This window comes from Octopus bimaculoides, chromosome 4, assembly GCF_001194135.2.
Source record: "Octopus bimaculoides isolate UCB-OBI-ISO-001 chromosome 4, ASM119413v2, whole genome shotgun sequence".
Taxonomy (NCBI): domain Eukaryota; kingdom Metazoa; phylum Mollusca; class Cephalopoda; order Octopoda; family Octopodidae; genus Octopus; species Octopus bimaculoides.
This window is the reverse complement of record NC_068984.1, coordinates 25,607,655-25,623,137: the sequence shown is the minus strand read 5'-3', so window position 1 is coordinate 25,623,137 and position 15,483 is coordinate 25,607,655. Positions and strand designations below refer to the sequence as shown.

At 33.4% G+C, this 15,483-nt stretch overlaps 1 protein-coding gene across 18 annotated transcripts in view; it reads left to right on the top strand.

Annotated features, from left to right (window-relative positions):
* LOC106881120 (rap guanine nucleotide exchange factor 6) overlaps positions 1 to 15,483 on the top strand; it is a 453,933-nt gene that overhangs the window by 26,123 nt on the left and 412,327 nt on the right. For all 18 annotated transcript variants that reach the window (XM_052966986.1, XM_052966968.1, XM_052966966.1 and 15 more), the window contains exon 2: positions 8,863 to 9,139. In XM_052966986.1, the coding sequence (XP_052822946.1) occupies positions 9,071 to 9,139 (69 nt within the window). In that variant the 5' untranslated portion in view covers positions 8,863 to 9,070. The remainder of the gene's footprint in view (positions 1 to 8,862; positions 9,140 to 15,483) is intronic.

Genomic DNA, 15,483 nt, shown 5'->3' with positions numbered 1-15,483 from the left:
AAACTCTGCCAAATTAGATTGGAGCCTGGTATAGCCATCCGGTTCACCAGTCCTCAGTCAAATCGTCCAACCCATGCTAGCATGGAAAGCGGACGTTAAACGATGATGATGATGATATATATATATATACACATATGCATTTTAAGTTGAATTTATTACTGTATGGGTATGTGTAAAAAAATTGATTGCCTAATTTGAGTTTATGTCTTAATCCTTAGAGAGCGAGAGAGAGAGATAGGTATATAGGTGTATATATAAATACTATATGTTACATAGAATTGTGTGGGTGGGTGTATATATATATGTGCATACACACACCACATTATATTTATATAAATGTGTGTACGTATATATATATATTATATAGTTTTAGATTTCTTTTATTCTTCTTGTCTCTTTTATAATGGTCTTCTCTTCATTGGCAGGACTGTGGGAAATTTTACCTTTTTCTTTTTCCTCCATAACTAAGGCTTGGGGTGTGATCTATTATTATGAAAGCTGAATCTATTTCTAACCAGACAGCTATGTTTGTAGATAAACTTTGGAATACGGCATTTCTTCCATTCCAAAACAGTCTATATAAAGTTTAGACATTTATCGTATCAGTATGAATATTGTAAGCTTTGTTTGATCGCTTGTTTGTTTATTCTTTTATTAAGACTCCATTCTTTGTCATATGTTCTGAAATAAATGGTTGAAAGAAAAAACAAAAAAAAAAACAACAACCCAGATGTGAGGATATTTTTTTATTTTTATATCTTTATAAGTATGTATGTCTTGCTCTGACAGTATCTTTCATATTTATAAAAATAATGATAAAAATACCTGACGTAGACATTTGTTTACAATGGCATGCACATTTATTGATCACTCTCTCTCTCTATATATATATATCTACATTTTCTATAGTTCAGTCCATCTGTTTGCCTCTCTGTGTCTGTGTGTACTTGTGTATGTATAATATATGAAGTTTGTATGTAGATTAACTTAACTCATAAAACTTGTATTAACTAAAAACAACAAAATGGCGTCGACCCAGCATGGTCACAGCCAACTGGTTAGAACTAGTAAAAGAATATAACCTATTGTTTTGAATTTAAAACATTGTTATTTTTTATTTATTCACTTTTATTATTATTATTTTTCATTCAACATGGTTGAACCAAAAACCATTCTTTTGAAATAAATGAAGATAAAAAATATGAAGAATCCACTTTATCTGAAGTTGTATAAGTTTTTTGTCTGTTTTGGATGCACTATTTTTTATTTTTTTTATATGAATCAAAATATTAACCAGCCAAAATATTTTCCATGTGTCATATGATGATCATTTTAATGTTGTTTTTTTTTCTGTCTTGATGTGTGTTGAAAAAGTTTGCATATCATCATAGCTGATCTTACTCTTTTGTCATCACATCTGTGAGACCCAGTATCTTGAGATCTGACCTTACCACTTCTATACATGGCACTTTTTCACATAATGTTCATCATTCATTCACATGACATGTCCAAACCAGTGCTTCTGTTTCCTTCAATTCCTAAGCTACTCTCTCTACCTCTCATGCTGGAATGAGGTGTTTGGAAGAGGCTGTTAGGACACTGACTGTTTGACACAACTGACTGGACATTCAGCTTGTTTTGGTGACAGTATGTTTTAGCACTGGAAGCAAATGCACACCACTTGCATGTATGTGCAGAAATATACATGTACAGATAGAGATAGGGAGAGGAAGAGTTCTTACACGTACATATGAACATAGCTAGATGTTCACATACATAAACAGAGGGAAAGAAAAACAACATTAAAATGTCTGATGTCAAGTAAGTTAGAGTAGCATCAGTAATGTCAAATACGTGGCTCCAAAACATCTTTGCCAAAATGTCTCTTACCCCTTTCATACAGTTAATTTCTCTCATCCAATGGATCACAACTGCCTTATTTCTTTCAGCCACGACAGATTTTTCTATACTCAATACCCATGTCTCAGTACCTTATATCAGTGGTTCCCAAAGTGGGCAGTATTGCCCCTCCCCTGGGGTGGTGGTGGAAAGTTTCAAGGGGGTATTGAAGTGGGGTGATAATGGGGTAGTGATTCATGTAAAAGCAACAAAATAATGGGTTCATTAAGTTAAGTTTTATTTGTGAAATACAATTGCTTTGAATTTGCTTCAGAAAGAAGTCTATCTTTGTGATGGTTAGTCAGAGTGAGGGCGCTAGGAATGTGGTCTGGGTATCAAGGGGGTAGCAGCCTGAAAATGTTTGGGAATCACTGCCTTACAGCATCACATACTTTACACAGGCTTCTATGGAGTCTATTTTTTTACACAGAAAGAGAAACTCTTTGACGCCAGCAGAGGAAATGTATGTAAAATTTCATATTTACCTTACTATATACTAATACAGTTCTATATTTAAGGGATGAGGAATTATATACATTATTTACATTTGACGGATATTTGTCCTCATCTTGTTTGTTGTTAACACAACATTTCAGCTGATATACCCTCCAGCCTTCATCAGGTGTCTTGGGGAAATTTCAAACCTGGGTTCTCATTCCTGAGGTATCTTTTGATATTATTATTATTATTCAGGTCACTGCCTGGATTCGATTCCAGGCAGTGATCTGAATAAATAACTTTGAAAGATACCTTAGGAATGAGAACCGCGGTTTGAAATTTCCCCAAGACACCTGATGAAGGCTGGAGGGTATATCAGCTGAAATGTTGTGTTAACAACAAACAAGATGAGGACAAATATCCGTCAAATGTAAATAATTTACTATATACTAATACTACAACCATCTTTAGTGATAATGAAGTCATGCAGATGACAGAAATTATCTACATCTAGAAAGCCACATCAGTATTCATGGATATATCAGAAGTATATTTTATGCTTACTCCAATAAATTTATCACTTCCGTAGTCTCCAGCTTCCTGTCAATTTCCCAGAGATTTTTAGATCTTTTGTGCACCGATTATTTGCATTACTTGAGTACTCAGTGCCAAGTTTCACTCTGTTTCTTTGGATTATGTCAAGCATAGCTATTTTCCAGTTGATACAGATGTCTTGCATTCTGTTACAAATTGATATTTTCTGGTATGTTGGTCTTGAAGCTTTTGAGTTATACACCATTCTTCTGTGTTAGGAACATTTTCAATAATACTTGACAGATTCAGCAATGAAAACTAGATCAGTCTGATAAGTTAGCAAAGGCAATCAGCTCTGAATTCAAATTTTTTTGTTTGAAAATTTGTGAGTGAATTTAGTACTTGGAAACTGTGTGGAAACCTGCCATATACTCTTTACTCTTTTTACTCTTTTACTTGTTTCAGTCATTTGACTGCGACCATGCTGGAGCACCACCTTTAGTCGAGCAAATCAACCCCAGGACTTATTCTTTGTAAGCCTAGTACTTATTCTATCAGTCTCTTTTGCCGAACCACTAAGTTACGGGGACGTAAACACACCAGCATTAGTTGTCAAGTGATGACAAACAGACACACAAACATACACACACACACATATATATATACATGTATACGACGGGCTTCTTTCAGTTTCCGCCTACCAAATCCACTCACAAGGCTTTGGTTGGCCCGAGGCTATAGTAGAAGACACTTGCCCAAGGTGCCATGCAGTGGGACTGAACCCGGAACCATGTGGTTGGTAAGCAAGCTACTTACCACACAGCCACTCCTGCGCCTATATATATAATTTATATTTACATTTGTGCTTGTTCCTTCTCTGCCACTTGACAACTGATGTTGGTTTGTTTATGCTCTCATAACATAGTAGTTTAGCAAAGGAGACTGATAAAATAAATGCCACAATTAAAAATAGGTACATGGGTTATTTGTTTGATGAAACCTTATCCAATGGCTGAAAAAACATTACATATGAATGGATGCTTGTGTATATATAAACTGTTGTGCATAACATTGATAACATATATACAAATACAGCATACTGATAACTAATATTTTATCTTAGAGAAATTTCTCAAAATGACTCATATTAAAAAACATATGTGTAACTTGGAATGTTGTTGTTGTTGGATCCTTTTTCATGGTGTTTCAATTGGATTTGGTCTTCTCAGTGACAGACACCTTCTGGACATTCTGAACCAAGCTAAAAATATTTCTTCCCATGTAGAAATCGGTAAATAAACATTCAATGATTTGTGCATTTGAAACAGCATTAGAGTTTTATGACACATGTCTCTTTTGAAAAGTTTCTCTGAGACAAAATATTATATTTAGTGGCATACCATTTTTGTATATACATTATACATGTTATATACATTATTACATGCACACATATCACAAGCTTTCAGACAAAAATAGTGTGTAGATAGCCATTTGTGTGTGTGTGTGTGTGCATGTGTATAAAAATATTTGTATTTATTTATATATATATATATATATATATATATATATATATGTCTATGTATTTGTGTATGTATGTGTGTGTGTATATATAATTATATATGTATTTGTATTGTGTATTTGTATATGTATGTGTGTGTGTGTGTGTGTGTGTGTGTGTATATATATATATATATATATATATATATATATATATATATATATATGATCAGTTTATCAGTGATGACAATAGCGAGTTTGACATTAGTAACAAAATTTGGTATTTTTTTTTTTTTTTTTTTGCCATGTCTCCTAGAAACATGTAAAAATAATATAGGCAACCACTTCAGATACTTTTCCAAAGATTACCTGATAATGGCAAACTCTGTTTCTCTCAAAGAACTTCAAAGATAGTATAATATATCTTATCCATAAGAGGCAGCAGAGTAGATGTTGAAAATTACAGGCCTATATCTCTGACTTTGCAAATCAACAAAGTCATTGAATGAATTATCAGAAACTGATGTGTGTTCTTAGAAGAAAATAACTGGTTTGGTGATAACATGGTTCATGGAAACTTGACTTCAGATTGAAGCAGCTGCTTAAGTAGTCAAACATTGATGTGTTATTTAAAAAAGCAAACAAAACAAACACATTTTTACTCATATGCTCATATGCCATCTGTATGCAGAACAATAGCTTTCGTTAATGTATTTGATGTAGTTAGCATTTAAAAATATAATTTGAATTATGTAGTGAGGAAAAGGCAATATTGTGTTTGAAGATATTATTTTAATAGATTTGATAAGTCAGTAAGACCTAACTTTTTTTTTTTGTAGTTACAGGTATGGGTGTATGTATGCATGGTTAAGTTTGTTTTGTAACCATATAGTTTTGAGTTTAGTCCCACTGCGTGGCACTTTGGGGCACTGTAGTAGAAGTGTCTTTTACTATTGCGCACCCTCCCCCGCTACTGACTTGGTCACCTGTGTAATGGAAGCTATCAACTACTTTGAGTTTTTCTCCCTGGAATGTGGCAGAAGTTGTTCTCTGCACATTTTCAGTGTTTATTGCTCCTGAGCATGTGCCACATACAAAAACTATCTTCCTAGTTAGCCTTCCTTTGATATTGCTGCACCTCTTATGTGTCCATAGCTTACACTGGGTACATCTTATAGAGTTTCTACGTTTCTACCTACGCCTTTTCTACAGATTGAGCAGGGCCATCTACCTGAAGGGATTTGTGGTTTGTCTGACTTCCTACTTATTAAGACTTTGGTTTTAGCTAAATTGACTCTAAGGCCCTTCGATTCTAATCCTTGCTTCCACACCTGAAACTTCTCCTCTAGTTCTGACACTGACTCAGCAATTAGAGCAAGGTCATCAGCATAGAGGAGCTCCCAGGGGCATCCTGTCTTGAATTCCTCTGTTATTTCCTGGAAGACTATGATAAATAGGAGGGGGCTTAGGACTGAACCTTGGTGGACCCCTACCTCTACCCGGAATTCTTCACTATATTCGTTGCCAACCCTCACCTTACTGACAGCGTCCCTGTGCATGGCTCGCAAAGCTCTCATTAACCATTCATCTATCCCTAGTTTTCTCATTGACCACCAAATAAGGGATCGGAGGACCCTATCAAAGGCTTTCTCCATGTCAACGAAAGCCAGGTACAGAGGTTTATCTTTGGTTAGGTATTTCTCCTGCAGCTGTCTTACCAACTCAACTGTTTGCAAAGTGAAATCACGTGTTTTCACGAATGTACTAATGAGATTTGGGTTCAAATTTACATTTAACTAACAATGTGTACTCTCGGCTGGCTATGGCCTGGTTGGTCTTATGAACCAAAACATTTTTCGGCTGGCTACGGCCAGGTTAGTAACGAAAGGGTTATATTTCCTATGATGTAATTTGCATATTCAATTTGACAACAATATTATAAAATAACAGTGTCAGAAATTTTTCTATGAGTAGAAACACACCCTCCATCTATTATTTTTAATCTTTATTAATATAATCTCAAGATAAAATTAAAATACTTAACTGCTCAGTTCAGCTTAGCTAAAAGAAAAATCAATTTATCACAGGTTACTTGTTGCATAAAGCAATCATTTTCACTACTACATGGTTTATGTTACTTTGAATATTTATATAAAATGAAAAATAGTCTGGATTTTAACATTTGCGATAATACTATTCTGACTTGGTAATTTGCCTGTAAGTAAACCAGATATGTAAGTAAAAGAGTAAAAATTCAGGACAAAATTAATATTGTCTTATCATAGATAAAAAGCAGTATTAGAAATAAAATTAAGGGAAGAAACTGAAAGAAACTTGCCATGTGTGTGTGTGTGTGTCTCTCTCTCTCTCTCTCTCTCTCTCTTTTTCTCTCTCTCTTTCCCCTTTTCCCTCTGCTTTTGTGAACAAGTTAATAAACATAAATTTGCTCACACAAGCACATATATTTACTGATTGTACATAATAGCTATGTTGACAGTGTCTTTATTTACAATCAGTGCAGAGAATACATGTGAAAATGTAGGAAATACAAACTTGCTCACATAAGCACACACACACTTACACACACATGCATGCACATTTGCACCCATTATGTATGCATGTCCATAATGATTTACTTTACTCTGCAGAACTAGGTTATATGAAATTTGCAACCTAATAGTTTTCCACATCTTGATCCTATATCGTCTTCCCTGTAACAGTCAGTTGTCCAAATGTATCCTATTAGTTTCCATATCCTCGACTTCGTTCTACTAAGGATAACTTTCAAAGCCTACTTGCAGCAAAGCCTTTTCTTTTTTTCTTAACCAAGCTTTCATCATGCAATCTCAGCACAAGACCAAACCAGCTTGGCTGTCTTTTCTACATCACATATCTGCTCAAGCATCTGATGTCTAGTTATTTCTTTCGTTCACTTATGCTCTTCAAATGTTAACATTGCACATTTATTGAATCATAACTTATTCTCTAGCAAAAAACATCATGTATAAGTACATATGTTTATATATATATATATATATATATAAAGCCTATGCATTCACCTGTACTTACATATATTATGAAAAGGACACCTTCATTCTAATGCAAATATCAACATGTATATCATAAAATCCTGTAGAGTTTCTTGGCAAAATTCCTCCATGAACTTTATCTTAATGTTTTTTTAATATACGGCTGGGTTATTTTTAAAAAAATTTGTGTATGGTTTTTGCATTTACAAGATAGATAATTTAGATATCCTACACCAGAAAAAAGAAAAAAAGAGAAAGGATTATTTTTATTGCATTACATTTATATCTATAGCTACACATGTATTTTTACAATATCCGGTTGGCAAATTTTAAAAATCTATTCATATCTCTTTGGCAACACTTTTTAAAGAGTAGTCTGTGTATCTGCATCAACATTCATTTGCTTAATGCTTCAACCTATGTATATATAACATACGTAAATCAAACACACACACACACATACGTAAATCAAACACACACACACACACGTGTGTATATATATGATGTGCATCACGGTAGGAATAGCTGGGATGATATGTTTTTTTTTTTCTTTTGTATATTTTCCTTATCAATTATAAACCTTAAGCTTTAAATGTTTCTCACATCAAATTCCATTCATACAGATATAGAACTATTAGAAAAGAACGCCAAAGCAGTTTAATTAGCTCTGTTTACTGAACCAAACAGCAGGGCTGTAAATTAATTCTTTTATTAGCTTGTAGAACAGCATTCATATTCTTCTGTTGGTTTTGAGAAGACAAGAAAAAGACACCCCATAACTCATCTCAGTCAACCTTGTTATTGGATTTGGTTCTGGTAACAGGCAGTATGTGATGGTTTGGGTGCAGCTGTTCTATGTTGAATGCACCATGCACAGGTATTTTAACACCAAATAGATATTTTGCTAACTACAAAGAAATCTCTTACCTATCAGTAATAATAGAGACAACATTGTTGGGTGTATCAGGCTGCAGATATCTAGTTTGTTCTAGATTCTTATTTTTGTAGTTTTTTTTTTTTTTTTGAGCAAGACATCTATTTCTATAGATGCCTACAATGTTTGAAACGCCATTCTTCTTCCTAGTTTGTATTTTTTGTTTGTCATATTCTAGCGATTGCAGCATGGTAGACATAACTTAGCCATTCTGAAACACACAAAGACTATCAACTTCACTTAAACAGTTATTTGTAAAAATGCAGCAAAATTTTTTGTAAGCAAACAGGTTGCAGTTTCAAGTGATGAAAATTTTGACACTGAATTACAAATAAATGTTTCAGTGTAGTCGACAGTCTTTGTGTGTTTCTGAATGGCTAACTTAATGTCCACCACACTACAGTCACTTTAGTTTCAGCACATGATTTCAGATCAAAATGCTTGTTATGCAAGTACATCTTTGGTATATATATATATATATATACTAAATCTGTTTTTAATTTAAATTTTTTTATTTATTTTATATTTCAGTTATTTTGGGGTCAACTGCATTTCAATGAAATCTCAAAATGATGGTCTGCCACTCTATGATGAACTTTGCAACAATAACAACAGTTCCAGATACTTTGTGGATGATTTTGGATTAATAATTACTAACAGCTTTATGTATGACATCCCCCCACTAAATAATTGATTACTAGAATTCCTTGTCAAAAAGGACACTTAGCAAATTTGAATCATGGCTTTGTATGGAAATTACCATTTTACAGTATGTCTACAAAAGCCACCAGAAAGAAGGACTCAGAGGGTAAGACTTTTTTTTGAAAAAAATATTTCTTTTTGCTTATTTTTCTGAGTAATTTGTTACTTATCTATGAGCAGTTTTTCAAATCAAATTTTTAGATCTTTGTTATTTATTTCTTATATTATAAATATAATGCACATTCATGTAGGTGAATACACTTCTGAGCTCAGTTGTATGATCATGACACAAGCTGAAATGTAGGAACAACTTTTTTTCCAATATGGTTATTTGCATGGATATATATTTTCAGTTTTAAAAGTCACTTGATATGAATACAAACAAGCTCCTATGGTATGATTGTTCTAATTATAGATTTGGTTAGGGTTACTGTGACCATAAGCTAGCGATACTGACAATATGTTAGAAAACTGTACAGTTTAATCAATTGATGAAAATTATGAATTTTGGTGAAAACAATGGTCAGAAACTGAGAGACATGCAGTTATATTTGAAATCTTCTGGTCCAGAATTAAATCTTATACTTGACAGTTAAGCAAACATATACGTATATTTACTTTGCTAGTCATGTTGGCATATATAGAAAATTATTTTAACCACTTGTTGATGGTATTGATTTACTTTCATCTTGCGTCTTCTGTAGGCTGTAGGATTATTTTAGAATACCATGAAGACAAAGCTAAAACTGCGTTAGCAATATGTTTTGTATTGGTTGAGTCATCATTGTCAAATGTAAGACAAATGATTTATCAACTTTGTCTACATATACAGACATACATTACATGTGTGTGTGTGTCTTTCTCACTCTATTTCTCTCTCTTCCCCCCCCTCTCTCTCTCTCTCTCTCTCTCTCTATATATATATATATATATATATATATATATATATATATAAAAAGCATTCTGTGCGACTTACTTAAAGTGGATATACTGTAGGAAGCCATAACACTGTGGTATTCAGATTGAGAAAGCATCTTGCAAAGTCCTATACTGCTAAAAAAACACAGAAGCATATCAGTAGGAGCTGCAAAGCATCTCATAGCTGTGATGGAATTGCTAAATCCAGATTTCTATGTCTGTGCATCATTGGTAGCAAGTATTCAGTATCAATAGCATGCTTAGACAGATTTCACTTCTACTGATATAATCACTTATGTTGGTGATTGAACAGGATATTATATTATTAAATTTATTCATATTCTTTTTATTTTTCGCTCTGAGTTTCGTTGAAATATCTTGATCATGTTGTAAGAATGTGGATGTCTTACAAAGTATCTTGAATATGAATGTAGCATAAATAATAGCTCATAATACAGTGGGTTAAAAAAAAATCCCTTGGACAGAAAAAGAGCAGACAGTCATGTGCAGGGCTTGAACCATGCATTTGCTATAACCTGGTCAGTTGCAATACCATTATACCAAAGCAATTCTCTGACTTCCTGCTGCTCAGATTAGACATTTAATTTTACAAGCAAGAAAGTTTGTTTACATTTAGATTATAGTTTTAAAATCTTTCAAACATATGAAAATAAGTCTCTTTTATGAAATATCTTGCCAGAACAGACTGGAGCCTGGTGCTGCCTCCTGGCTTGCCAGTCTTCAGTCAAACAGTCCAACCCATGCCAGCATGGAAAGTGGATGTTGAAACGATGATGATGATGATATTTTGTATGAGAAAGTTCTTTCTATAATACTTATGAGTTTGCAAAACAGGAAACTAGGCATCGAGACAAGCAGAAAGAGGAGATATTTAACCTTGAATACCATATGTGAGTTTAGATGATGCTGTTTCTGATATTGATGTGGTAGAAATTAGGTTTGACCCCACCTTAAAATCTACTTTGCATATTTGCTAGAAGTTTTAAATAGAAAGAATATGTTCAATTAATTCTTCTCAAATTCAAATTCTTAATCTACTAAAATATCAACAAGTATTGATCTTTTTTTATATATTGAACACAGCTTACTGTGATAATTTGAAATTTTTATAAAGTTAGTTAAGGGAGATAGATGAAAGAGAGGCCATGACGATTGTAAACTCTCTCAGAGTTGGGAGATTGATGTGGCTGATGTGTATCTACAAGAACACATACATCATTATTGGTAGAAAAATCGTTGGTGGGGTGATGGTTACTCTATGAAAAGCACCCAAGTAACAGGTGGTTGTATAAAACTGGTTGAAATGTGAGGCCTACCATTTGAAAAAAAGAAAAAAAAAAAGAAAAGAAAAATGTGGCTGGGGATCTGTTATTGTGATGTCAGCATTGACATGTTTCTGCTTAAAGACTCTTGAGAACTGCATGTTTGTCAGAACAAGGTTGGCGTTCAGGGAATCATATGGTTTATTTCTGGGGTTCTCAACCATTTTTCTTACCTATGGATCACTTTGATAATTATTTTACTCTGGTGGACCCCCATGGCCATTTGATATTTAAAAACTAATTTTATAGATACTTCTTTCAAAATTCCTATTTTGCTTTTCACACGTTCACTTGCAGAGGTTGAACTATGTAAAATGTTAGAGAAAGAAATGTAGCTGTTTCTTACAATAAATACATCTAAAGCAGTGGTTCCCAATGTGGGCATTATTGCCTCCCTGGGGGCAGTGGAAAGTTCCAAGGGAGCATTGAAGAAAAATGGGGGCAGTAATGAGGTAGTGATTCATGTAAAAACAAACAAAATAATGGGTTCTTTAGGTTAAGTTTTATTTGTAAAATACAGTTGCTTTGAATTTGTTTGTGATGGTTAGTTGGGGTGGGGGAACTAGGAATGTGGCCTGGGTGTCAAGGTGGCGGCAACATGAAAAAGTTTGAGAATCACTGATCTACAGCAACATTTTTTATGGATCCTTAAAATTCTACTGTGGGTGCCTAATTTACTATTTTGCTTGCATGGTCCCCCTGTTGAAAAATCACTGGTTTACTTGATAGCTCATAACTGGCATGCTCAATGTGGACAGCTGTTCTATATTTTCCTTGTAATACTGAGGTTCGTCACTGTTTACCAAACATCACATTGAGGTACAAATGAAATTACTCATTTCTTGTGTCACTGGTTTATGTAGTATTCATATGTTTTACTGAGATGGGTTGCTAGTCTAATAATGCCTAGACTTCATTCAGTTGAATTCAGCTTTTTTAAGCCTATTAAACAGTCATTAATTGTTAAACTACTGCTCCTGCTTGCAGCAATGAATATATGCTTACTTATAGCTTGATCAAATGGACTGTTGAGAATTCTGTGTCATGGTCATGGACATAACACTACACAGGTGTATACAATGTTCACCTGATCATCCCTGATTATATTATAGAAGAACTGAGACTGTGATGAATGACTTGCATTTCTAAATTTATTGTAAAGTTCTCAATTATCTGTTCTTGTAAAGGGCCTATGATATTACTAGAATATAATAGAATAATAGAATAACTACACAGCAGTGAATTTAAGAAGTATGATTATTTATTAAATCTTTAGATATGTTTGAACCATAATTTATTGTTACTAATTGAAAATGTTTAGTTTTTTAAAAATGTAATGCACAACTTTGGTATAGAGTAGTTTAGGTGAAGCATTGGATGATAATAAATAAGATAAAAAACTTGTTTAGACCAAAATAATGTGAAATTAAATACAAAAGTGAAGACAGAACATGAAGTTTTACCTTGTATTTCTTTATCAAAGAAATGCAAAGTAAAACTACAGCTTTATTAGTGATATTGAAAGACAAGACATATCCATATACACATACTGTCAATATTAACTTCAGTTAGCTGTATATTGTATCATGGATTTTTATCTGCAGCTTTCCTCTAAAAATCTATTATTTCTTAATACAGCAGCTTTGTTTAAACATGCAGTATTTAAAGATGCATTTGTGTATTGTGTGTTTTGTGCAGTTCATATATCATTATCATCATCATTTATGTCATCATTTAATATTCTCTTTTCTGATGGAATTTGCAAAGCTAGATTTTCTACAACCAGATCCCCTTCCTGTTGCCCTTCTACAACCAGATTCCCTTGCTTGTTTCCAAGCAAGGTAATATTTTCCTTGGCCAGGTATACAGTGTTTGTATAATGGTGCTGCTCATTCATAATCACAGAATTTCATGATAAGAGTACATACATGCACACATTTATGACAGACTTTATTTAGTTTCTGTCTACCAAATCCATTGACCAGGCTTTAATGTGTCCTAGGCATTTGCTCAGGATGCTGTGCAGTTTGACTGAACCCAAAATTATATGGTCAGGAAGCAGGCTTCTTAACCACACAGTTACATCTACACCTAATAGTAAAAGGGCAAAAGTTACATCTACACCTAATAGTAAAAGGGCAAAAACCTCCTTCAGTCATGAATGACAATGGGATTGCACCTAGAAAGTTCCTCTCTGAGGCACAAGTTTGGGCAAGGTTGTTTATGGAAGACCAGCAGTCCCCCATGCATAACAACCTCTCCTTTTCCTGCCACTGATGTTATCCAAGGGAAAGACAAAGGCTGATACAGCTTGACACCAATGACGTTGCAACTCATTTCTACAGTTCCTTGAACTGGAGTAGCGTGGAATAAAATGTCTTGCTCCGAAGCACAACACACAGTCTGGTCTGGGAATCTATTAATAACTATAAAATATAATGTGAATATATGTGTTGCCAGATTTGATTGAATCTTGTGGTATTTAATTACATCTCTTTATGTTTTGACTTCAAATCATGCATTTCATCCTTCTGGGTGAATTAAATAGGTACCATGTAATATACAAGAATCAATCCACTTGGCTGTTTCTTCCCACATTTTCTGATTTTATGTCTATTTTACAAATCAATATTTAAGTATTTGCGTCATAGTTGTTATTTTAAAATATATTATTTATATTTTTTTTATTGAACAAAATAATAATGATATATATATATATTTAGTTGCTAATTCAAACCATGATCTCCTATGGCATGACAGTAATGGACTTAATACTTAGCTGCAATCAACCCACCCAACTTCTGATATATTCTACTTCTATTTCTGTTCAGTATATACACTGGTTGCTTGTACAGCATATAATGGTTGCCAGGCCATTTTGCTGTCCAGTTTGTGTATAAAAATAAATATAGCTTTCACATTATTTTATAGTTAATCTACATTACCTTGTGTTGATGTATGATGTATCTTCAAGCCTCTTTATAAGATAGTACAGAGGTAATTTTTATTTGTGGAGATTAATCAAAATGTAAAAATGATATGTTTTACATATGTATAATTATTCTACAATAATTCTTGGGAGGATTTTATGGATATTTTATCTGTAGAATTGTTTTTCAATTATGTTTGTTTAAACATTATATTGCAATATAAAAGTTGATTGAAAGCTAACTATAATTTCTTTAAAAAGTACAAGAATAAATTTGAAATCAATGACTAAAATAGGTTTGTTTTGATTTTGTGGATAAATATCTATTATATTTGGTAATTAGTAAAATAACTTGAATTAAAATATTATGAATATGTTCAAAATATAATATTTTGTGTTTGAACTTGCTTGAAAAGTTCTATTTCTGAATAAATACTTGATGGAATTATTCATATGTAGTATTTTTTCAGAGAAGATCTTTATTTCTTTTCTGTTTCCACCTTCTTAGATTTAATATCTCTTTCTTCCTAGTATGAGACAAATGAATATTGTTTGGCATAATTTATGTAATTGACATAAGTACCAATCATGTTTCAACAAATATAATTCAATTTTTAATGAAGCTTGTTATAATCTCAATAACAATTAAATTAAAGAATTAAAAATAGCCAGTTCATGAATATTTCAAAGTACAAATTCCCTTTTCAGCATAGGGAATGTTTGGTTGATATGTAAAGTAAGTGTGATGTATTGTGTATTTTCAAATGATAGTAAAATTGCTTCTATGTTCTATAGAATTTAGTTTAATCTTTCAAAATTTAGACCGCAAAAGGGCAATGTTCAAAATCCTTCCAAGCCATTTCAAACTGGAGATCTTGGTGCAGTTTGTTTAGTTTGAACTCCTGAAGGTTGGTGTCAGTATGGAAAATGTTGACAGCAAATAGTTCTAGAGGTTTATGGTTATTAGGATACAGAGTTGGCACTCCGTCGCTTACGACGTCGAGGGTTCCAGTTGATCCAATCAACGGAACAGCCTGCTTGTGAAATTAACGTACAAGTGGCTGAGCGCTCCACAGACACGTGTACCCTCAACATAGTTCTCGGGGGTATTCAGCGTGACACAGTGTGACAAGGCTGACCCTTTGAATTACAGGCACAACAGAAACAGGAAGTAAGAGTGAGAGAAAGTTGTGGTGAAAGAGTACAGCAGGGTTTGCCACCATCCCCTGCCGGAGCCTCGTGGTGCTTTAGGCGTTTTCG